At 42.0% G+C, this 23,374-nt stretch overlaps 1 protein-coding gene across 1 annotated transcript; it reads right to left on the minus strand.

Annotated features, from left to right (window-relative positions):
- Window positions 1-417: 417 nt before the first annotated feature.
- LOC145400688 (lysosomal alpha-glucosidase-like) lies at window positions 418-21,858 on the minus strand. Its single transcript, XM_080273126.1, has 22 exons — window positions 21,748-21,858; window positions 18,261-18,402; window positions 16,305-16,736; window positions 15,550-15,813; window positions 14,278-14,426; window positions 12,938-13,112; window positions 11,117-11,207; window positions 10,457-10,625; window positions 9,559-9,628; window positions 9,027-9,131; window positions 8,234-8,371; window positions 7,783-7,899; window positions 7,318-7,520; window positions 6,941-7,074; window positions 6,380-6,531; window positions 5,556-5,704; window positions 5,008-5,092; window positions 4,295-4,476; window positions 2,920-3,008; window positions 2,060-2,164; window positions 1,407-1,498; window positions 418-546 (listed from the first exon to the last, which is right to left on the minus strand). The coding sequence occupies exons 2-22, from the start codon at window positions 18,357-18,359 to the stop codon at window positions 475-477; spliced, it is 3,072 nt and encodes a 1,023-aa protein (XP_080129252.1). The 5' UTR covers window positions 18,360-18,402; window positions 21,748-21,858; the 3' UTR covers window positions 418-474.
- Window positions 21,859-23,374: the final 1,516 nt, after the last annotated feature.

Genomic DNA, 23,374 nt, shown 5'->3' on the forward strand with positions numbered 1-23,374 from the left:
GGGACTTAAGCTTCCACCCCACAGAAAGCATCATGGCCAACCCCACTAAGGGATTTCTTACGAGGATACATGGTGTTGGTTTTAGGGTGCGGCCACACTTACTCTAAACATGTGATTGACAAGAGGAAACGAGGCTCAGAGGTTCAACAAACATTTAGACTTGGACACTGCTGAATATCTAACCCGGTGCTCTGTTTCATCTTGTCAATCACCTTTTTTCGAGCAAGTGTGGTTGCACCCTTAGATCAGATTAGAATACAAGACAGATATACAAACAGGGGAATAGATAAAGCCTTCATTAACCCTTTCATTACTTGGATGCTCTCTTAAGTTAAATAAAATCATGTGGTAGGAGCAGAAAATAAATCAAATAAGATAAAAATGATGACCTCTGGCTGAACGGGTCAAATGAAATGCTACGAGGTACTGAGAGTTATGAGAGAAGGAACTGATGGAGTTACCGATGACTTGGGTTTAGGTGGAGAGCTGCCAGGTGATGGTGAAGGACTCCAGTAGACTCTGTGAGAAGTCCTGCAGTACTAGCATCTGTGAAGAGAGATAAACAGATAGACAGATAGATAGACAGATACTGCAGAGACAGACAGACACTGAATAAACAGATAAATATATATATACAATCCTCACTATAAGTCAGGGATGCTTTCTAAAATTATCATCACCATCATTGTCACTTCTTTTTCCCATCCAGAAGGTGGTGAGAGGTTACACAATGCTTTTTTTCCCCCACATACTTCAATTAATACCATAAACTGCGGGAAGCTGGCAAATAAACTTTATACATAACATGTGATTTTTCAAAGGCAATTTTTCTGCAATTTAGGGTCAACTCAATACAAGATACAAACAAGCTTACCATAATCTAATATCTAGCAAAGAAACATCTCTTTGTAGTGATGGGGTTTGATGCTGTCTGCCTGTCTGTATTACTCTCTCCTCTCTCTCTCTCACACACACACACACACAAGATGGTGGTAATGACTATTTTTTTCTGAGCAAGACCTGGTGGTTTTATTAAGCTGTGGAAAGTGCCAATGCAATGATGGGTTGACAACGATTTTTTACACTCACATTAACCTGTACTGTCTTACTTGGTCTTTAGTTAACAGTACCGTAAACTGTTCTATCCCTCAACACCACTTTTCCCTCCTCTCTCTCACTCCCCTCTCTTGTCTTTTTCTCCAACACCTCAGCCACACTGCTTCCCTCCCTCCTTTCCCCCTCCCCACTCTCCCTACCTCTGTCTCCCCTTCACCTCATAATTATATAAATGTAAATATCTGTTCCATTCCTATTCATAATGGAAGAAGGTCAAACTACTGAACAGTGCCTTCACAATAAACTCATCTTCAGTTTATGGGTATAATTTCTTCTTTACATTTTCTTACCTTGTTGGCTTCGTCATACTCAAAGTGGACATCTTTCCCAGCAACTTTTGTCTCTGTTGCATTCTGCAGCACGTTGAGGATATATACATAACCTGAAAAGGTGGTGGTGGTGGTGGGTGTTTGAGGATGCTATCAAAATCTGTCATTCTTATTATCATCATATGTCTTAATCCCTACCTTCATAATTTTCACTGTTTAGGGAATCTAAATATACAGGTTGTTGTCATCATAATAAAATTCCCCACTATTTCTATGGAGTATGACTCACAGAGAGAAAAATGCAAAAGTACAGAATCTTCAGACTGCCCTGTCAAATGGACCACATATTCGATTACTCATGATTCATCCTACGAAATCCAGGGCTCCATTCACACTGATATATCATCTCTTTTAAACCAGACCCTTTCTGTTGACTTAAAACACACACACACACACACACACACACACACACACACACATCACCTGTCCAGTTCTATCCACCATCATCTACCTTTCCTTCATCATTATCTGCCCCATTTCTCACATTCTCTTTACCACATCAAACCAACCTCCTGTCATTTCGCACCACATTATACCTTTCACTACAGATATGACAACAAAGATTCATAACTGGACCGTCAGTGGAAAATGCCTTCATACTGTCCTGTACTTACTGAGCGTCATGGGGGCAGTGTAGCCAAGAGTGGTGGCGTTTACACTGACAATCCCTGGTCCCGAGATGAACTGAATATGGCTGTATGCACGGCTCTCAACTGTACCTGCCCGTCACAATAAGGTACGGATCATCATCAAATCAAATCACCGAACAACATCCATTTATTTATCTATCTATCACCAAATACCTTCATCCTGTATATGGGTGGCCACGGATGAATGACCTCCATGTCATGCTGTTCTCTGTCATCAGGCTGCCTTCTCTCACATCCACCTCTCTCATACACCTCTCAGTCTCCACCCCATCCTTCCACCAGCCTTTGTTTCCCCCTCCACCTCATTAACACACTTTCTGAGTCATTCTCTCCTTCTCCTTTCTCTCCACATTGCCAAACCATTTCAAGGTATTTCTAGCACATATACATCAACACCACGCTTCCTCTTAATGAGTCCCCTTACTGAGGATGGCCATAGTACAACTAATGCTTGTTATGGACTTGATGATAAACCAAGTGCAAAAACCAGCTAACTGCTTGCCAGAAATTGCTAACTACCACTGGGAAAAAAGAAATCTCAATTATATAATAAGATTTATAAAAATGCGAATCTCAGCCTAAGCACTGCTTTTACTTGTGGTTATGTTAGCTGCCTGAGTGATTATTACCAAGCCTGTAGTCACACTCATAACCTAATTTGCACTATAATCATCTTTCCATTTTCACGGCCTTGGTTATTCACAGACAAGTAAAGAATCACAAAAAACACTAGTTTAAGGAGATTCTGAGATGATATAACAAGTTTTTTCCAGTGGCATTCAAACCCAATACAAGCACTCCAACACACAACTCCAAACACTTACCGAGTGAATCGCCATCATCCCAATACAGTTCTCCCGTGGCCCTCCCCACGTCATTTGGAGCCACTACCAACGCACGGCCATTCTTCAAGCTGTAAAGGAAAACAATACAGGTACACTCGCTTCAGAAAGTATCGGTGCACTGTAGGTCCGATGCCATCCGGAATTATTTGACCATGTGGCAGTGACAGCCCGTTAATACCTGTACATACTGTATTATAACATTTACGGCCATTTCCTAAACATTATGAAGGACACAAGAGGTATCTGATACAGCAGTCATCTATCGTCTGAGATGCCTGCATGGGGGAGGACAGAACCGCAATTACCAGTTTCCTTTGTTCCGTGTGTCATAATAATTAACACATATTCTGCACCGATGCTTTCTGGAGCGAGTGTACAGTTCCCCCCATGCATTATGGAAGAGTATGACTGTACAGTGTGGTTGATTACTGCAGTGTGTACAGTACGTGTGGTACATATTTTTATCAATGCAGTGTGTACAGTGTGTTTTATTTCTATTACTCCAGCATGTGCTGTTTATTCTTTATTAATCCAGTGTGTGTAGTGTGTTTACTGTAATAATGTAACATGTAAAGTACTGTATTGTATGTTTATTTTTATGAATGCAGAGTGCACAGTAGGTATATTTATTATTACTGAGCAAATTGTATTTAATTATTATTATTACAGAATTTATAATACCCATATTTTTCAGAAATTAAGATACAGAACTGTAAAAGATGCACCCTTTTTTCCGAAATGAAAGTCTAAGAACAAAAAGACTGACTCCTAACTAACCCCCACAGAAACAGTAATTTAATATACTGTACTCACACAAATACACACTCACCCTGTAACACCTACATTCTATACTGTTCATCAGTCATAAAGAACTGAATGAAAGTGAAAATCTGTAACTCAAACATTCCATATGTTCAAATCATTTATAAAGGCTACAACATCCTTGGCTGTGTTGGCCTTCGTCACCTAATGGTGGCTCTCCACACTGCTTGATCACTGGCAGCCTCCCTATATAGTCCCTTACCCCTGAGGTCACACTCTATGACCTTATCTCCGGTGTTTTTTTGGCCTGCCTCTTGCAACTCTACCTCTGACATTCACACTTCTCACTTTCTGCACCCAATTGTCATCCTCCATCCTCCCCACATGCCCAAACCATCTCAATCTACCCCTTCTCACTGCAACACCAATACACTACGTCCCATTCTTTCCCTCAACACTTCAATTGTAAATCTGGTCCATCCAGGCCTCGCATTAAAGGATGCACTACATGTGCATTTCTACAAGAGAAAACTGCTTGCTACTGTATAACCTTCCCCCCTCATTTTATCTCCCTGCCCTCTCCCTTACACACCTTTCAGTGGTGGTGTTGCCAGGCAGCTGTGTGGGTATGACAGAACCACCACGCACCAACAATGGTATCTTGTCATAGGGTGCATCCAGTGTAATAAAGTCACCCTGGCCCTTCATCGGATATCCCTTATACCAGTCATACCACAGCCCCACAGGGAGGTACGCCTGGACACTGGTGGTGTTCTGTGAGGAAAGAAAAAGAACAAGAACATCAGTACAGTGTGAGGATATAAACCGTACAAGAACATCAGTAGTGTGAGGACAGAAAATGGGAGAACATCATTAGTGTGAGGATATAAAAAGGACAAGAACTTAGTACACTAAGTCCTCGTTACAAGGTCAATAGCGTGCTCTAAAATATCACTGGTTTTTCCATACAACTGGTATTTGTTTACTGGAGGAAAGTAGCAAATCAGTTTTATTGGTAACAATGGAATTTTAATGAGCTGTTTTTAGCCCCTATAACCAATAAGAACACAAGCATCAGTCACCGTATCCCTCTTATACTCTGTTTACTTCACCTTGGCATAAAGCTGCCATCTCCCCATCCAGAACACTGAGCTGTGACAAGAGTAATGCTAGAATAAGGTGCTAGTCACAAATAAATGGCATGGAAAGGATGCGGAACCATAGCACTGTCTTCTTCTGCCGCTGAGATACAGGAAATTAGCTGCAAAAGGACGAAACTCTGGGTCTGCCTGGGCCACAACTCACCTCGTGCAGCACCGGAACAATCATGAGCGCTGAACCCCACATGAACTGGGTGTCGATGGCGTACGTCTTTGTGTCCTTGGTGAACCTGAAGCCAGAGGGGGTTTATGCATCAGTGCCAACATAATCACCTTTACCTTTATTATCATCTTCAAACTCATCAACCATCATCATCATCATCATTACCAACATCTTGAAGACCATCCTCTTCCTTTTCATCATCATCATTATCCTCACCAGCCTCATCACCTTCATCATCATTTGCATCATCTTCACTTCAATACCATTATCACACTGCTGAGCTTATTATTCTCATCATCCTAACCCAAGTCTAGTATTTAAAAAACTCCCTATCTTCATATTTTATCCACATAGTTCTATCTTTCATCTAATTTTAAATCTAATACTCACATTGAAAACAAGCAGAGAGAGAGAAAAATACTGGCAATAATTAGCTGACACAGGGAACCGACAAACCAGTACAAAAGAACTGGTTAATAAAGACCCTAGCATCATTTGTTAAGTACAAGATGAAGGGATGATATACTGACTGGAAGAAGAGTGGCCGGGCCACTGGCTCCCCGGTGAGGTGGGCATTGAAGAAGAGGGTGTAGAGGAAGGGCAGGAGTATGTAGCGCTGCGTCAGGGCCACACGCGAGGCCTCAACCACATCAGGGCCCATGGCAACCGGGTCTTGATCCTGTGGCAACACCAAAATCAGATTAGATACGGAGGAGTTGACATAACACACAATCCTCTCTCATCAGAAGCAGAAAAATTTTGTCCTACTGTTATTATCACTGATGTGGCAGATAATTCTCTCCTTCTCTCTTACAGTCTGCAGAGGGAAGGGCCTTATTGCATCATCATCATCCTGATCCTTTTTCCCATTTTAAGATGAAGCAAATAAGGATTTAAAAAGGATAAAATAAAAAAATAAAAAGGAATATGACAGCAAATATCCCGAGCCTCCCTGCTGAAACGGACCACAAAACTCATTCACTGATCATTCAAGCCAAGGGAATGATGGCTGCAACTGTACTTGAGAAAATGTAACACGGCTGATGATGGTATTGTTAAGGAGGTCAAAGAAGAATGAAAAATAATGGTGGGTATTGTCTTTAATAACTAAATAATTTGGAAGTGTAAATAATAATAATACTCTAATAGTAATAATAATAATAATAATAATAATAACAATAAAATATGAAATGATATTTTATTATTATTATTATTATTATTATTATCATTATTACTCCTCAACCTGGACATTGCTACTCCTCACCCTGCCCTACGGTGGGAAAGGAGGTCTGGATGATGATGATGATGTAAAATATGCATGATGGGATTACAGGTATTAAACTATGGCACTCACGATGCCATCATCCGTGTTATGGTTCCTGGAGAATGGGTAGAAAGCACCCAGTTGCATCCAGCGCAGGCACAGGCCGTGGGTGGTGTTGCCGTTGAAGCCGCAGATGTCAGCGCCAACCATAGGAATACCAAACATGTTGAAGTTCAGTATACCTGGGGAAGAAAAAATCTCTCTCATCACAGACAGTTGTTATCAGATATCTTTTTGCTTTTAACTCTCTCTCTCCTTCTCTCTCTCATCATCTTATTCCTCTAACCATCATACAAGAGCATCTGGAGTGAAACAAAGTGCAATGGACCGCTAGACTTTGAAATTTTGAGGATGCTGTATGTATGCAAGACAGAGTGAGTGAGTGAATGGATGATGAATGAAAGAATGAATAAGTAAGAGAGTGAATGAGTCAATGAGTCAGTGAGTGAGTGAGTGAGTGCATGAGTAAGTGTGAGAGTAAATGAATGGAGAGAGATCAGGTGAAGCATACTGATGTGAGGCAGAATGGAGTCAAGTGCAGTGAGGCGAGGTGGTGAGGTGGGGTGAAGTGCGTCTCAGTGTGTAACTAACTTGCAATGGACTGCCAGAGGTTGAACCAGTCGGAGTGGATGTCGCCGGTCCAGTGCCCTCCAAAGTGGCCCTGGCCCGGGAAGGTGGAGCGCGAGATCACAAACGGACGCTTGGCTCGCACGATCTGGAGGGCACTGTGGGGTGGGGTGGGAGGGGTGGGGGGAATTATCAGCATTATTATTACTAGTGAATCTTTTTTATCTTCCTCATTAATACCATCATTATCACAAGCTTCCCCACTACCATGACTGCAATCATACATCATTACTGCCTTTGTCACCATCATAATCATCATTAATACATCAATATCATCAGTGCTGTTTATAGTAATTGCACACACACACACAGACACACACACTTCTTCCACGTTCACTTACGCATTAGTGGTGATGGTCTCTGTGAAGCCGTATAGGTTATGAAGGTTATAGTGCAGTCCAAGGTACTGGCGTGTGGACATACAGAGGGTGTGGAAGTAAAGCAGGTCACCGTAGACTGCGGGAAGGTAGGGTGGGTTCTCCAGGTTGTTCTGTTTGCACCCATCGTAGCTCCCGGACCAGAAGTTGGAGGGCTCGTTCATATCCTGCACCGAGATGTCATTCAGCTGTACTCTGATTTAGTACCAACACAAAGCACACAACAATCTTATATGCCCTCAATGTAATCATAGGTAGAAACTCACTGTTCTTGGTTTGTTCCTCTTTATAGGAAACTAACCAGGCTAACAAATGTCACTGTTTGCTCACTGCACAAATTGAAATGAAAAAAAAAGGAAGAAGGAAGAAATGCACACACACAGACACAGACAGACAGACAGACATACACACAGACAAAGGGTCACTCACAATCCATGCACCATCGATGGGCACTTGGTCATGGAAACGCTGCAACTGTCTGCTCCAATAATAGGCTGCCAGGGGGTGTGTGAAGTCAGGCCACGTTGTGTTTATTGGGTTCCACACCTGCAACAAGAGATAAATATGTATCACCAGCATCACCTTAACACTCAGACTCCTGTGAATCACTCTACTGAATTAAAGCATCTGACATTAGCTGGAACTGAATGCAAGATTTGTTCCCATCATCAGATTTAACAGTGATAGCAAAAGCACTCTCAGTTTCCAAGGACTCACCCAGCTGAATAAAATCACCTGGTATTAGCTGGAATACTGCATGCTACAGTATTTTAGTGGTTACATATGCATGATTATTTGTCAAAAAAAAAAAAAAATAAATAAATACATAATATGTTCTCAGGCTGAAGGGTTAAATGAGGACTGGAAGCAGGGTACATACCTTGCCGACAAACGGCATATTCGAGTCATTGCGCACAAAGATGTTGAGGTGGAGTCCTTCATCCCAGGGTGGGTACGTGTGGGGTGGTTCTGCTGCACTGATGCCGGGGTCAATGATGTCTATGTAGTGCATCCCAGCCTGACAAAAAAACCATCAGCCCTATACTAAGCAATTCACAGTGTACAGGTCCAGGGCTACACTACCAAAGTCCACTACTGTACATTTAAGGGTAAATTACCAGACTGCTTCCTCTGGTGGCATTACATGATCAAAAAAATCTCCAGTCACCTCTAAGGTATTGAACCCATGAGAGTTTTCAGCATGATGCCTGAGTTCTTTACAATCTCAGAGGTGTGGGCATGAAGAGATGGGAGGCAAGAGGAAATGGAAGGTATGAAGAGATGGGAAGTAAGAAATTCACCAAGTCTCCAGTTAATCAATGTGGTTAAGCCCTACCAGGCTGATTCTTTGTTAGTTTATCACCCCTGAATCATCATTTCATAACCAATATAAACTACACCATATATGAGGCTTGCAGCTTGGCCCATGCAGACCTTCACTCTGCCTTATATGACGTCTGCAGCTCGGCAAGGTTTAATAGCTCTCCTTAAGTTACACTACCAATGTATTTTTAATATGAACACTGAAATTTGGAACATTAATGCAAGTCATCAAAATCTAGCAACTCATTTCTATATCCTAAACAAGTTCACTTCCTTTGTATCTTCTTGACTGCAACACAAAACCCTGTGATAAATTTCTATATTGCAGTCTTCATGATAGCTATAATTACCTCGTGCACTTCCTCCACAAAGTCTGGCAGGCCCGCAAAGGCGTCGTGGTCGTAGGTGAAGTCCTTGAAGTTCTCCATGTAGTCAATGTCATTCCACTGAACATCCTGATAAAAACAGTTGTACAGCAATTAGCAGAAAGCCATGCTCTCTTACATGTTGTCACCACCACCACCATCAACAACACTGTCATCCTCCTCCTCCTCTTCATCATCATCATCATTCCAACTCTGCTTATCATCATCATCATCATCATTCTAACTCTGCTTATCATCATCATCATCATTCTAACAGTTCATCATCATCATCATCATCATCATTCTAACTCTCCTTCCCACTGCCGTATACATCCCTTAAATTGCCAGAACAATCTCTGTCTCTGTCTCTAAATATCACCTATTTTCCTTTAGCATATTTAGATAGACAGATATTTAGTGTCTCTCTCTCTCTCTCTCTGCCATTCCTTTCAGACACTTTTGCCTTCTCTCTCTCTCTCTCTCACAAATCTTCAACAACAAGCTCTGCCCTACTCACAAAAGGAATGCCGGCATCTCGCGTTCGTTGCCAGATCTCCCTAGTGCGGTTCACAGTGTTGTAGCCGTACCTGTTGAGAATATAAGAGTGTGGGTGTATTATGACAGATTATGGTGTAATGTACAGAAGCAGTATGGCTGATTAGAACTATTAGGGTAATATAAACAAATGGTTCAATGTAATACAATTCTTTAATTTTGTATATTGTGGAATCATCCTAAATTAAGTATACACATTTACAAGGGCAAACCAGGGATAACAGGAATGTACACAGGCTCATGAATGTATGTATGTACATACATATGGATATGAATGTGTGTATGTATGCATGTGTATGTAGGTATTTAAGTAGGTATTTATGTAAGGGACTGAACAGGGAGGCTGCAATAGATCATGCAGTATGGAGAGCTGCCATTAGGTGACCAAGGCCGATGCATGCAAACATGTTGGAGCCTTCAAAAACGAAAACAAAAAGTAGTGTAGCATCAGGATATCACATGCATGACATGGGGAGGCAGCTCTAATTTTTTCTTGGCACTGTGTGTGTGTGTGTGTGCGTGTGTGTGCGTGTGTGTGTGTGTGTGTGTGTGTGTGTGGGTGTGTGTGTGTGTGTGTGTGTGTGTGTGTGTGTGTGTGTGTGTGTGTGTGTGTGTGTGGTGAAATGCAAAAGAAACACCAACTAGTGTCACAGGAAAATTGACAAGGTAGCTAAATGTATCCAACATTATTCTCCTAACTGTTGTTCACATATTACCAAGGGCAGGGCAGAGTAAAAGCTATGCAAACGTGTCCACAAGAGACAGGCAAATACAGCATTCTCCAACTTTTCATCCTAACCCAAGTTCATTTACACAGCCAAGAGAAAATGACAGGCAGATGAAAAAAAAAACCTACTTACCGACACTGGTGGTATCCGAGTGACCAATATGGGGGCAGGAAGGGTCGGCCAATCACCTCGGTATATTGGCTAATGACCTCGTTGGGCGATGGTCCCAGGAACACGTACAGATCGATAACCCCACCAACACTGCGTAGGGTCAGTGCCGGCAGGGGCTGGATGATGGCCTCTGTTGGGGTGGAAATTTCATCCTCTGAACGACGAGCAGGTGAAAAATTGATCCATTTTCAATAGTCCTCCTTTTCCTGCGCTTTCCTGTTCCTGATTCTGGATTCCTCCCCCACCCCATGTCAGTGCAATAAGGAGTTACAATAATGATGATGAAGTCCAGTCCTCAGGAGCATAATGGAAGTTTTAAATTCAAATAATGTTAACAAGGATGCAGTAAGGCCATCTACCTTCGAATGTACTGAAATAAAGTAACCAAGCCTTGGACCCCTACAAAGGAAAAAGCAGAATGGGACTAAGTTTTATTATTTTTAACACTATGACACCTGGTCATCTTGTGGGATGCATTTGTATACACTGACCTGCAACTTACTCAGGAATATCTTGAGGATCATGGACTTAGTAAGGCAAATAAAATAATGCGTCATGCTTGTGTCCTATCTTAAAAATCAACCTGTATAAGCTAACATAAGGAGCTGACAGATTACAGACCTACTGCATTGGAGTTGAGGAGGAAGACACCATGAGCATTCCCATCTGGCTCCATTGCCAGGTAGAAGGGGTGACTGCCATACAGGTTGTGCTGCAAGGAAGTTAAGAGATGCTTTGTGAGTAAATATGGTACCCATCCCTTCATCTCATCGCTGATCTCCCTCTCCCTCTTATCCCCATCTCACTCACATATGAGGGTGCATGTGAGAGGTGGAGCAGGTGAAAGGGAGGGGTAGACCAAGGATGAGATGGAGGGATGCAGTAGAAAAGTATATGAGAGAGGGGGGATGTAAGCTGGCAGGTGAAATGGCAGGGGACAGGGTGACAGGGAGGTGATTTGTCTGTGGCCACCCCTTATGGGATTAAGGGATCGAATTACAGATATTACAGATTTTATAAGTTACAGATTTTTTATGAATGGAAGGCACCTGTAATCTGGTGTAAGAATTTATTCATTTTTTTCCCCTTATTCTGGAGACTATTATGCCAAGGGTCATACAACATTTTTAATCCGGTCATCCGTAAACAGCGGAAAATAAAAAAATGCTGCAACAACACTATTATGCATGTGAAGTTATGTGTGGCGGGAATGACCTGTGGGAAGGAATAGACTAGTTAACAGATTTGAACGCTGAGAGAATGATTTAGGGTCCACCTCACTCAGCATTCTCTTGATGATTTCTGTTTGTAATTTTCCTTCTCTTTCTGGACCCTACAAACTTCTCTGATGGAGTGGGAAAATGGGTAAGGATCAGTTTTCTTTGCATGAAGTTAAAACAGCAAAGATGCACTACAGCTGACCTCCCAGTGGCGGTAAAAACAGGAACACCAGAGGAGGTCAAGCACATTATTGACTTTTCTATTTATGTGACCTAATTCTCTATACCTACAACATGACCTTTATGAAACCCATCAGCCAAGCACGAAATCCCGCCAAGTCTCATAAAAAAACGCCATCATCAGATGTCACTATCATGGACTAGACATCAATTCAACCATCATTCAAGCCTCAGTTTTATCCCACAGAATCACACATAAACATCAGACTAAATACGTGCTTCTTGTACACGTAACAATTATGTCTCCTATAACGTGAGATTGCTATGGAGGAATGCTGCCTCTACAATAACATGGACTGGTCATACATGTAATATGCTGATCTAACACAGCAATACATGAAGCCACCTTTTAAAGCATATAATGATACCTGCAATACATACAAAAACTCCTAATTTAAGGTGTTACTTAGGCATGTCACTATAAAGTCGCAGGTTAATTAACTCCAAATTTTACTTGATGTAGCTCATAAATCTATAAACATTCTCTCAAGTTACTGTATAAATGAAACATTTTTTACGTAACCCTCTTTGGGGAAGGAGTCAACTTTCAGTAAATAAAACTGTGGAGTTAGCCAAAACAAAATACCAAAGTGTTATCTTACCCCGACGGAAGGTTCAGCCAGGTAGGCTGACACCCTATCAGGCAAGTGTCTCTTATAGGTAAATAAAATCATTTATTTTTGACAGGAGTAATAGCCTTAAGTACCATCCCACCCTACAAAGCCCTAATGACCCTAACTTCTCCATTATGAACCAATTTGATGTAATTTCATTTAATGTTGCAATATGCTACCACACATCCTAGATATTAAGGAATGACGTGCTGGCAAGTGGGTGTGGAGGAATTTAATCACAGAACAATTTTCACTGCCCTTGCTTCTGGCCATCTGACATTTCATAAAAATGCTTCCACTAAAATTACTGTATCTGTTACTCCACCCCCCTCTCTCTCACATCCACACACACATTGACAAACTCTTACCCCTGGCGTAGGACCACCATCGAGGTTCCACAGTACACGTCGATGCCAGTATGTGTCCAGCAGGAGGCCCTCGAGGTGTTCCCCAAGACCATAGATGTAGTCTGAGGGCAGCCTTGTGGACACCTGCAGGTACTGTTCCGCAAACATCAGGCGGGCCGCTCCCTGAGTCTCAAAACTGCAAAGGAGAATGGAGGTGAACTGGACAATTACCACACATCATCACTTAATTCCCTCATGCCCAGGACAACTCTTGTTTTCTGTTTCAGCTAATGTCAAATGGTTATATTTAGCTACAAGAGAGTCATACGAGGCTGAAAATGCTAATACTCATCATTAACTCTCTAATAGTCAGACCAACTGTGGTACTCTATTCCTGACAGCATTAACATCAAAAGATTATATGCAGCTGCAAATAAATCACTGGATAATTAGTATTAAAGTCTATGTGCTGAAGCAAACCACTATTTTAAATGTGTACATGCAAACCACTATTTAAAACTAAGGGACTTTCAACAGAAGTAGTACAAAGAAGATCTTATGTGGAACAAAAAAATGGTGTGGTAAATGAACATGTGAAAAAGTAGAAGCTGAAAAAGCCAAAGTATTAATGAAGGATACCAATGAATGGATGAAAATAGTACAGACACATACATGACTCAGGTTACATCCCATCTTTAACCCGGCAGTTAATAACATTTTCCCAACAATGTTATGGTTTAAATCCAAGAAGTGGTTAGAGATTTTTATGTTATGTAAGAGATGTTTGGAGTGTACGGTGGTGTCTTCCAGTTTGAATGATGTGGATTTTAATAGTCAGGCCTTAGGTTTTCCAGTGTCCAATGCCCTCCAACATACATTCATTCATTCATTCATTGCCAGACGCCATGTATCCCAAATGGGGTGGCCAAGGGCTTAGAGTTAATTGTTTTACAGGGAGGGGCACTAATCCTCCACCAACCCCACGTGACACATAAGCCACTGCCTGTTGCTATTTTTTTTTTCATTTTTTTTTTTCATAACAGAATACAGGAAGGAAAAACAAATAGCTTATGCAAGGCATCATTGGGCAGTAGGTTAAGCTGGCAGACAGGTAAACAGACTGGCAGACATAAGTTACCGGTACAAGACAAAAAATTATAGCTGCTAGCTGGACATACAGACTGGCAGACTAACATGTACGCTATACAGACAGATCAGTAGACTGGGCAATAAACAGAGGAAAAAAAATGCATTCGGTATTGGTCTGACAAATAAGAGACGAGAAACAGGAGAAGAAGGACCCCCACCCTAACATACACAGACAAAAAACAAAATAAAAGAGTCACATTTGTAAGCCTCACATGGGCAGACCAGTGCTCTTCCTTGCAATGGTGAAGGAGCCATCAGGGATGTGTGGGGTGAATGTGTAGGCTGGGGATTCTGCGCTGGTGTTGACATATGGAACAGCTGGCAAAGGAGTCTCCCATCTTGCTCGCTCAGCATCCGTTATCTGAGGAGATGGTTTTTAAACTGCCTTCACAGACTCTGTTTTTGGCTATCATGTCAACAATAAAGTGCATCAAAACTCCCTGTAAATGTTTTTGCAGTACCTACAAGCTCACACGTCAGTCTTCCCCAAATTACAGCATCAAGTGTATGGAAAAGTTGTGATAAACATTCCTGACTTATACTAACAATTGCCTGTACATTTAGGACATCATAAAAGGTGCTTACACTTCCACACTACTGTTTCTGTCCCTCACACCCAATTCAGTACCCTACACTTATGTACCTCATACACTGTACTCTCACTACACAACAAAACCTCAACTAAAGATCTCTGGCAGTGGTTGGCTGAAGTAACTAAACCTGAAGTCCACTGCGTTCACATCCAATTGAACATGGGGTCACAACAACAACTAGTTAGACCAAAACACACACACACACACACACACGTACGATAAATATAGTTTAAGACACGGGACAGTACGAGCTTGACTCATTCCTGTAAAGATATAATTAGGTAAGAACAATTAGGTAAAAAGAACACACACACACACACACACACACACACACACACACACACACACACACACACACACACTGAGCCTGACCTCTAATCACTCTGCACCAAAATAAAACCACTTTCTCCATGATCTACACACAATACACACTCAGTGCCAATAACCAAATCAGATCAAGTACTAATGAGAAACACACAAACCCTGCTATAAGATGGGGTTACGTTCACAGAAAACTGATCGGATAACAATCAACTGTGTATCAAGCACAGGGACTGTACAGTGGTGGTTGTACAAATGAAAATGGAAACTGTATATCTAAAAAAAAAAAAAAAAGGTAATTTGTAGGGAATCACTATGATCATCTACATGAAAATGCCAACTGAATACTGAAAAAAGGGTGCTCAAGTGTTCAAACTGTCTAAACAAATGACTGCATGACTGAAGATCTTACAGAACGGTATGAATGTATCTTGTAAACACAGATACCGTACATTCTGGTGCCAGTCTTACTGAATACATTCCTGACTAATAATGAAAACTGTCTGTATAATAAAGCTCCCATCACACAAAGGGTTACATATCCTGATTACTGTACTCTTTGGCACACACCTTGACTCTAATCCTGGTGTCAGTCTCATAGAACACATCCAGCTTGAGCAACTTGGCATCACCCGGAAATCCACTGGCAGTGACCAGTTTGAGGATTCCAGTGAGGCCGTGCTGTGCAGGGGTGACGTTGAGGAAGGCGTAGGTGCGGTAGTCTCGTGGGAAGAAGCAGTAGGGGATATCGAGGGGAAGTTCATCCAGTCCCGTGCCGTTAGTTGGCCGGTGCAGGATTGGGACTGGGTACGGTTTGGCTCTTGGAGGGATATCCTGAAAGATTTAGTGATTTATTTTACCAGTACAACATATTTCACCTCTGTCTGATACAGTGATGTCTTTTTGGTTTAGTATTGCAACCTCCAGATGATCTTATTTGGCCTTGGGGGACCTCTTTAACTCACTGAGTAATGATCGCTGTATCTGATCTCTCCAGTTAGAAACATCTCTCTTAAGCTGAATAAAACTGTCTGGGGTTAGGAAAAATAAAGTGGAAATAATGTGATTCCAGTGAAAGTTAAACAAGGGCTTCAGGGATGTTAAGGGAAAGTATGCTGCTGTTAGTCAGATGATGACGGAGTAGGACTGGGAAGGATTTGGCTCTTGTACGGACATCCACATATTTTGGTGACTGCATAAAAGTGCACTGCACACTTTAAACAACTCATTTCTCAGATGAACTGAGATGATACGAAAAGAGGAGAGAAAAGGAGAGGAGACGAAGAAGGGAGTAACAGGTGAGCACTGTGCTGGTATGCCCTCACCTTAACAGTCTGCCAACAGCATCCTTTGGCCTCACACTGTGCTTGTGTTGGGTTGTTGCTGGGTAGGCAGTCAAACCTCTCATTCACTGGGATGTCCGTACACTGCTGGTTGTCTGGTGCCTTGTGCCGGACTGGCACGGGGGGTATCAGCTTGGGTTCTCGTGTGTCCGAGTCATCTGGCACCATGGTATAGAAGAGACAGTCCACGCCACACTTGATCTGATTGGGCAGTGTCTGGATCCACTTCTGGTAATCCCTGGCACGCTCGGCATCGCTTGGGGTGCTGGTGTACAGGTTGGGGCTGAGGACCACATTAATCTCCTTGGTGCGGTTGCGGCAGTGTGGGGTGATGATCAGGATGAATACAATGATGATGGTCAGCCACAGACCCGTCAGGAATGACATCGACGTCAACACACATTCTAGCCGCTTCTGTGGAAAAAGATATCAACCAGCGTGAAGTCACATTCTTGCTACTTCTGTGGAGAGATAAATCAACCACACTGAGGACACATTCTAGTGGTTTCTGTGGAGAGATAAATCAGCTATACTGAAACACATCATATGCCTTAATTTCACAGTGTTGGTTATTGTTCTAATGGGACAATTATGCCCACATATCAAAACTGTATTTATTATGATACAACAATTTCAGCCTGAATTTGACCTGCTTCAAAGCACATTTCCAATATGTGAGTCCAAATTCCTTTCATTCCAAAAGCATCTTGATTTCACAGAGTCAAGAAATTTAGAAGGTGAGGAAAGAATACCCCCTGTTATAGCCTCACAATAAGCACCATATCAGTGCGTGGTACTGTATAATTTTTCTTCAGTAAAAAATGTGTAGCCTAACCACTTAAAAGATCTCAACACAATAGTATCCGCTGAAAATCTGTCATCTGGCTAGTTCTGAACATGCTGAGTGCATTTCAAAATCTAAAACTTTTTAATATACTGTTTTACATTGCAATCATACAAAAACACTGCCAAAAACACAGCAAAATTTTGATCCCTTACATTTGATGATGTAATTGGTGCTGGTGTTCTGTTGTTATTTCAGATGGGTATATAGCCTCTTTGCTAAATGACACCTTCTCAGTAGCAGGGATTTAACATAGCCTTCGTCAGCCTCGTCACTACTGGGGTGCTTTTTAATTACCTGGCAGTAACTTGGATAAAATATAACTATGTATGTCCTCAGTCTAGAAAGGTTACAGCTCCACGAAGGAAGGAGTCATGAAAGACATGCTAAACTACCGTACCTTTTACTCCCCCACCTCATTTAAATTCCACCATATTTCTGCCCAGTTATACAAAGGTCCCTCACCTCCCTCCCTGCCTCTAAGAAGGGACGATGGTGGGCTGCAGCAGACCTGGGATCCACTAAGTTCACATTCAGTTAAGCCTGGGGTCACAATAACAACTGGATAAAAGTCTAGGGAGAGGCTGCTACGTCTGGACAGTCAAGGCAACAGAGCTAAAGCCTTGCAATATCTCTTTCATTTAGGGAGACACAGCAAACTTTATGCATTATTCTTGCTACCACTAAACCTTTACTGCTTAAGCAAAGATGTCTAGCTGTTCAGGGGTTAAAAAATAGACTTGCTATACCAAATCTGAAACATGTTACCTGGAGAAAAAAAAAAAAAAAAAAAAATCTGTCCTGCCTCTATTCCAGCTTTCAATTAATGTACAACAAGTCCCTTGTTATAAGTCAACTTTCATAATATTCATTTTAGTTCATTACATCCAAGGTGTATACATACATACAGTACACACACACATATATATATATATGTAATATCCTATTAAATAGGCTATTCACTGCTTCCTACCAGACTAGCCAGCTTCCCCAAGTCACAGCACCAAATGTATGGAAAAAAGTTATGATATTTTGAGAAACATCACTGCCATTTAACAAGGCCTTAACTGTATTATTGTGGCATATCACTGAACCTTTTGTTTTCGGAGTCTGGGTGGTGGTGACGGGTCCTCAAGGAGTGTGGTGGCAGTGGAGGGCAACTCCTTGGGCTTCTGTGCCTTAAACTGTACCATCTTGTCCTGTCCTCACCCTCACTCACTCCTCATGACTCAAACACTGGCAAATGAAGAAAATAAGTTACAGCATTAAAATGTGCCACAACGTTCAGAAATTACAGTATAGAATGCAATAAAGTGTGCTGTCAGTAGGTAATGAAAGTGATGAAAAATTCTACATCAATCTGGATACTTTGCACAGTGAGATATAACTGTATCTTTTCATATCATCTATAAAAGCTCCAACATGCTTGCACGCGTCAGCCTTGGTCGCCTCATGGCGGCTCTCCAAGCTGCTCAATCTCTGGCAGTCTCCCTATTCAGTCCCTTATCCCTGAGGTCACACTCTAAAAGTGTTGTAAAAATGCACTAAACACTTGATATCTAAGAAAGTAATAAAATATGTAGTCCTTATGCAGCTATCCTCCTGAAACTGAGGATATACTGTATGCTGTCATACAATCCCTCAACCCTGCATCAAGTCACTGTCGTGAAGCATATTTCATAGCCAATACTAGCTGTACAGTACCCTGGTGCCTTCACACAGGGCAATGGAAACAGCCCCACACCTGGTTATATATACTTCCCTCAGCTTACTCCCTATCCCCCAAATGAGGACGGTGGCTTGCAGTAAAATGGAAACTTCTGCTAAGGTGCAATGGATTCCCAACTTGATAAGTCTTGGGCTGTAACAAGAACAAAACAAGAACAAAAGCAACATCACCACCACCACCCTCAACAACAGCAATCACACTCTGGTTATACAGTACAGTATCTGAGTGACAAGATGTGATATCACGGGTACTATTCATTCCCCCTTATCATCCATAATCTGTTCCAAGTGGTAATGAAGTTTTATTTCAATTCTGCTTGCTATCTAATATATGTGATTTCATTCATCTCAAACTGAACTTTATGATCTTGAGGGATCTGATAAAGCCTTCATTGGCTTTTCTATACTGCATAGCTCTCCTAAACTGAACCAAATCTTCAGGTAGCAGCATAAACAAAACACTGATTACACTATACTGAAGGGATTCACAAAAACCACTGTAAATGCCAGGAAGGGGCTTCATACAGAATAAGTTTACACATAAAAAAAGTTATTATCCTTACTTGCTATCTGGTATATCAAAGATTATTATTTTTTTAATACAGTACCATAAATTATACGATACAGAAGGTGCTGTTCTGAAAAAGTTTATCACTCTCAGAAATGTTCTATCAGTAATGTCCTGATACTGCTTCAACAACGATTTCAATCAGATAACCACACTGTTACTAGGCTAAAAATTTAGTAGAATAACTTTGGATTCCTTCCTTCCTCTCTCCTTTTTCACACATCTGTCTATCTATCTATCTATTGCCAGACGCCACAATCCCGCAAGGGTTGGCCTAGACAAATGCTATACGAGGCCTATTTCCGTGGTGCAGCATTCCATGTTATACACACCAACAAAAAGCTGGTCACGAACATCTCTCACTTGTTAGATAACTTGCATTTCAATTCTCACTTCAACAATCCCATCATTATAAGCAACGTTGGGTCTGGTTAGTACTTGGATGGGTGACCGCCTGGGAACACCAGATGCTGTTGGCAACCGTACGTGTCAAGTGGGGTTGGTGGAGGATTAGTGCCCCTCCCTGTAAAACAACTCTAAGCCCTTGGCCACCCCGTCTGGGATACATGGCGTCTGGCAATGAATGAATGAATGAACTTACAATACCATAAGTTACTTTTACAGGATGTGCTCCCCCTGTCCTACCACTCATACACAACTCATGGATACAGTGTTAGTCTCCTTCATCAGAATACAGTACCAATACCTGCTTCCTGTGTTGATGGAGGTGCCACTTGGCGACATCTTCAAATATGGCCAGTCGGCAGGCTGGGCCTCAGCACATCATTTACTGTAGCCAGTCAATGGCAGTGGTGCTCATAGCTATGTCATGATCTGATTGTGTCTGCTTCATTTTTCAGGAAAGTTTAAGAAATACAAGAAGACTGACAAAGAGAGTGTATGTGAGTGAGGTGGAGGCCGAGGATGAGATGGAGGGATGGGGTGGAGAGGTATATGAGAGAGGAGGGTGTGAGTTGGGAGCAGGGCAGTGAAATGGGGGGGGACAGGGCGACTTGGAGGCGAATTGTTTGTGGCCACCCCAAACGGGATTGAGGCGTCTGGCAATAGATAGATAGACTGACTTTGAGGCTGAGGACTCAGGGTCTGAGTGGCTTCTGATTAGGCTTGAACTCCTTGACTCAAGGGTAGCTGAAGTGGGGTCAAGGTAAGTCAGTGCCTAGAATGGCTTGGAAAAAAAAAAAAAAAAAGAAAAAAAAGAAAAAAAAAGGCTTCAGTGGTTACTTCAAGGTCAGGTGAAGTGGGGTCAAGGTAAGTCAGTGCCTAGAATGGCCTGCCATTTTTTTTTTAACCTAAAAAAAAAAAAAAAGGTTAAGCGGTTTCTTCAAGGTCAGGTCGGGTTAGTTAATGGCTAAAATAATTGGGTGAGGATGGTGAGAAGTATGAATGACAGGGGTAGGTCTGTGAGAGGCAGCCCCCAAAAGACCTTGGACAAGGTCACAGGCTGTGATCTCAGGGATAAGGGACTGAACACAGAGGCTGCCAGAAACCAAGCAGTGTGGAGAGCCGCCATTTGGTGACCAACATTGATGCATGCAAGCATACTTTAGCATTTGCAAATGATACAATACAGCTATTCAATATACACTCATCAACAGTATCTCCATCTTAAAAAATGACTACTGGAACTCTGTGGGTTTTTCCCTTTGTTTTTCCATGATTCACATAATTTTTTGCTCCATTTTCACTGAAAATATCTCAAAAACTGGTATTTCCAATATAAATGAATAAAACTGCACACATTAAAAAACAAGTGAAATATACACAAATTTATAACCAAATTGGGCACATGATGAAACAAAAATTACCATCACTCAAACTCAACCAAACCTAGGGTATCAGCAACCTTCCCAATGATAATACTGCAAAAAACTGTAGGTACCCATTGAGAACACGTGAGGGTAATTTGTAGCCTGCTTCCTTTTCCGCTGGGTTGCAACTCAGGCCAAACCTAACACGATAAAACCAAGCAAAACTTCACATACCACCTTTGCTGACAATAACTCAATCTACAGAATCATACAGCCATAGCAAACTACTCCTATAACTCAATCCTTGCTTACCATATTACTGCCTGGTTAACTGAATCATGGTGAAATATACAAAACTCCAAATGCGTAAAATTAAAGCTGAAAGGAAGACGAAATGCCGATGCCTGTGGCTCCCTTGTCAGTTCGTGCTCTCGTTATTTCACACCTGTCACTAAGCTCCACCACGAGGGAACAGGTGAAAGTGGATCAAAGCTGCAAAATAAGACGCAGGCTTACCGGATTAAACAGGAACAGATGATTTAAAGCGGAGGTAAAAGCTACACACTTCCCTCTCCCACAGAGATGTTTACACTGAACAGCTGATAACGCGCAGCGCCGCAGCTCAGGGCAGACTTGTCACACTTGTGTACCCCCCACGCACCCATCCCATCCCCTCGTATTTATCAGTGATCTTAACTGGAACATATTCATAAACACACTTATTATCAATTCCCTGTTGTAAATATGGGATACTACTAAGCTGAAGCCACAACTATAATTTAAGTATATTAATTGGGCTGTTTATAAATGCCCCCTGGGTGTATTAATGACCCACCAGAGGGAATTAAAGACTCTAAAGGGGGAAAGAATTAATTCACGACTGAAATGTAACAGAAATGATGAGATATAAGCAGAAATCCCTTCAAAATACTTCCAGTTGTGGCTACAGCTATTTATTTAAATATGATAGTGCTGTAGAGGGATGCCTTCATGCGGTAGCAGCGATTAATCACGCGGCTACACTGCCCAGTTCATACAATGATACAATCGTCCCTCAACTTTCTTCCTGTCCCCTCAAAAGGAAGATTACTGGGTTCAAGTTTTCGATGAATCTAGGAATACTACAGCTACCCGTAACTGCTAAATGTGATCTGTTTTACCGTGAAGGACAAGGAAATGCAGTGTTCCCTGATATGCTGTTCCTTCCTTCTACAAAAGCAACCATGAGTAGAAATATTGAAAGTTTTAGCAAGCTGGGCACGGAATGAAAAAAAAAGAGCAGATTTCTTGCGTTCTTCCCAGTAAGTACATAAATAAAGATAATTAAAAACCTTATACGACGGTGAGTCGATTGTATGTACGGCATCCCACATCGTTCAAACAGAGGATGTCTATCTATCTATCTATCTATTGCCAGACGCCATAATCCCATACGGGGTGGCCATTTGACTCTGAGTTATTTGTTTTACAGGGAGGGGCACTAACCCTCCACCAACCCACTTGACACGTAGGGAGCACGTATGGTTTGGTTATATGGTTACCACCCAGTGTTGTAAATGTCATTAACTGTATTTTTTGCTACCACCAAATGATTTTACGAAGCTTGGAAGGGCTTAGACATTAGTGAAGGTACTGATAAAGGCAGGATCCACTCTGTCCTGCCTCGCTATCACCTGAATAAAATCGTCTGGATAAGATAAAGAACATCATCATCGGCTTAAAAGGGTTAATACTAAGGATACGTACGATTAACACACACACACACACACACACACACACACACACACACACACACACTCGCTGGTGCAGTGGTACGTTCTCGCTGGCCAACTGGTGGACGGGAGTTCGCGCCTCGCTCAGGTTGCGAAAAGTTTCACTGACGAAGTGGGTGGTTACTGTCCCCCTCGAGCAAGGTGACGGGTGTGTGCGTGTGTGAAGGTCACAGCCTTGCCCTTAGATCGGACTATATGAGCTCTCAGCTCCCTTCCGGGAGGGTAAAAGCTGACCATCACGACCATCAAGTGATCCTGACCGACCCGGTGAATTACGTACACATACACACATACACACACACTCCTAGCCAGTCTCTCATTCTCCAACTCACTATCGTAATTATTTGTTTTTCAGTCACCACAAGTTTTGG

Source organism: Coenobita brevimanus, chromosome 53 (assembly GCF_032717465.1).
Source record: "Coenobita brevimanus isolate Jiangsu-jjx chromosome 53, ASM3271746v2, whole genome shotgun sequence".
NCBI lineage: Eukaryota > Metazoa > Arthropoda > Malacostraca > Decapoda > Coenobitidae > Coenobita > Coenobita brevimanus.

Excerpts from the sequence above, each read along its gene's own strand:
- LOC145400688 (XM_080273126.1), bottom strand. The coding sequence starts at position 18,359 with ATGGTACAGTTTAAGGCACAGAAGCCCAAGGAGTTGCCCTCCACTGCC. Across the intron at positions 11,208-12,937 it reads ATGGTGGTCCTACGCCAGGG|CACAACCTGTATGGCAGTCA; the intron begins GTAAGAGTTTGT and ends ACTTCCTTGCAG. Across the intron at positions 7,900-8,233 it reads ATATGCCGTTTGTCGGCAAG|GTGTGGAACCCAATAAACAC; the intron begins GTATGTACCCTG and ends CTCTTGTTGCAG.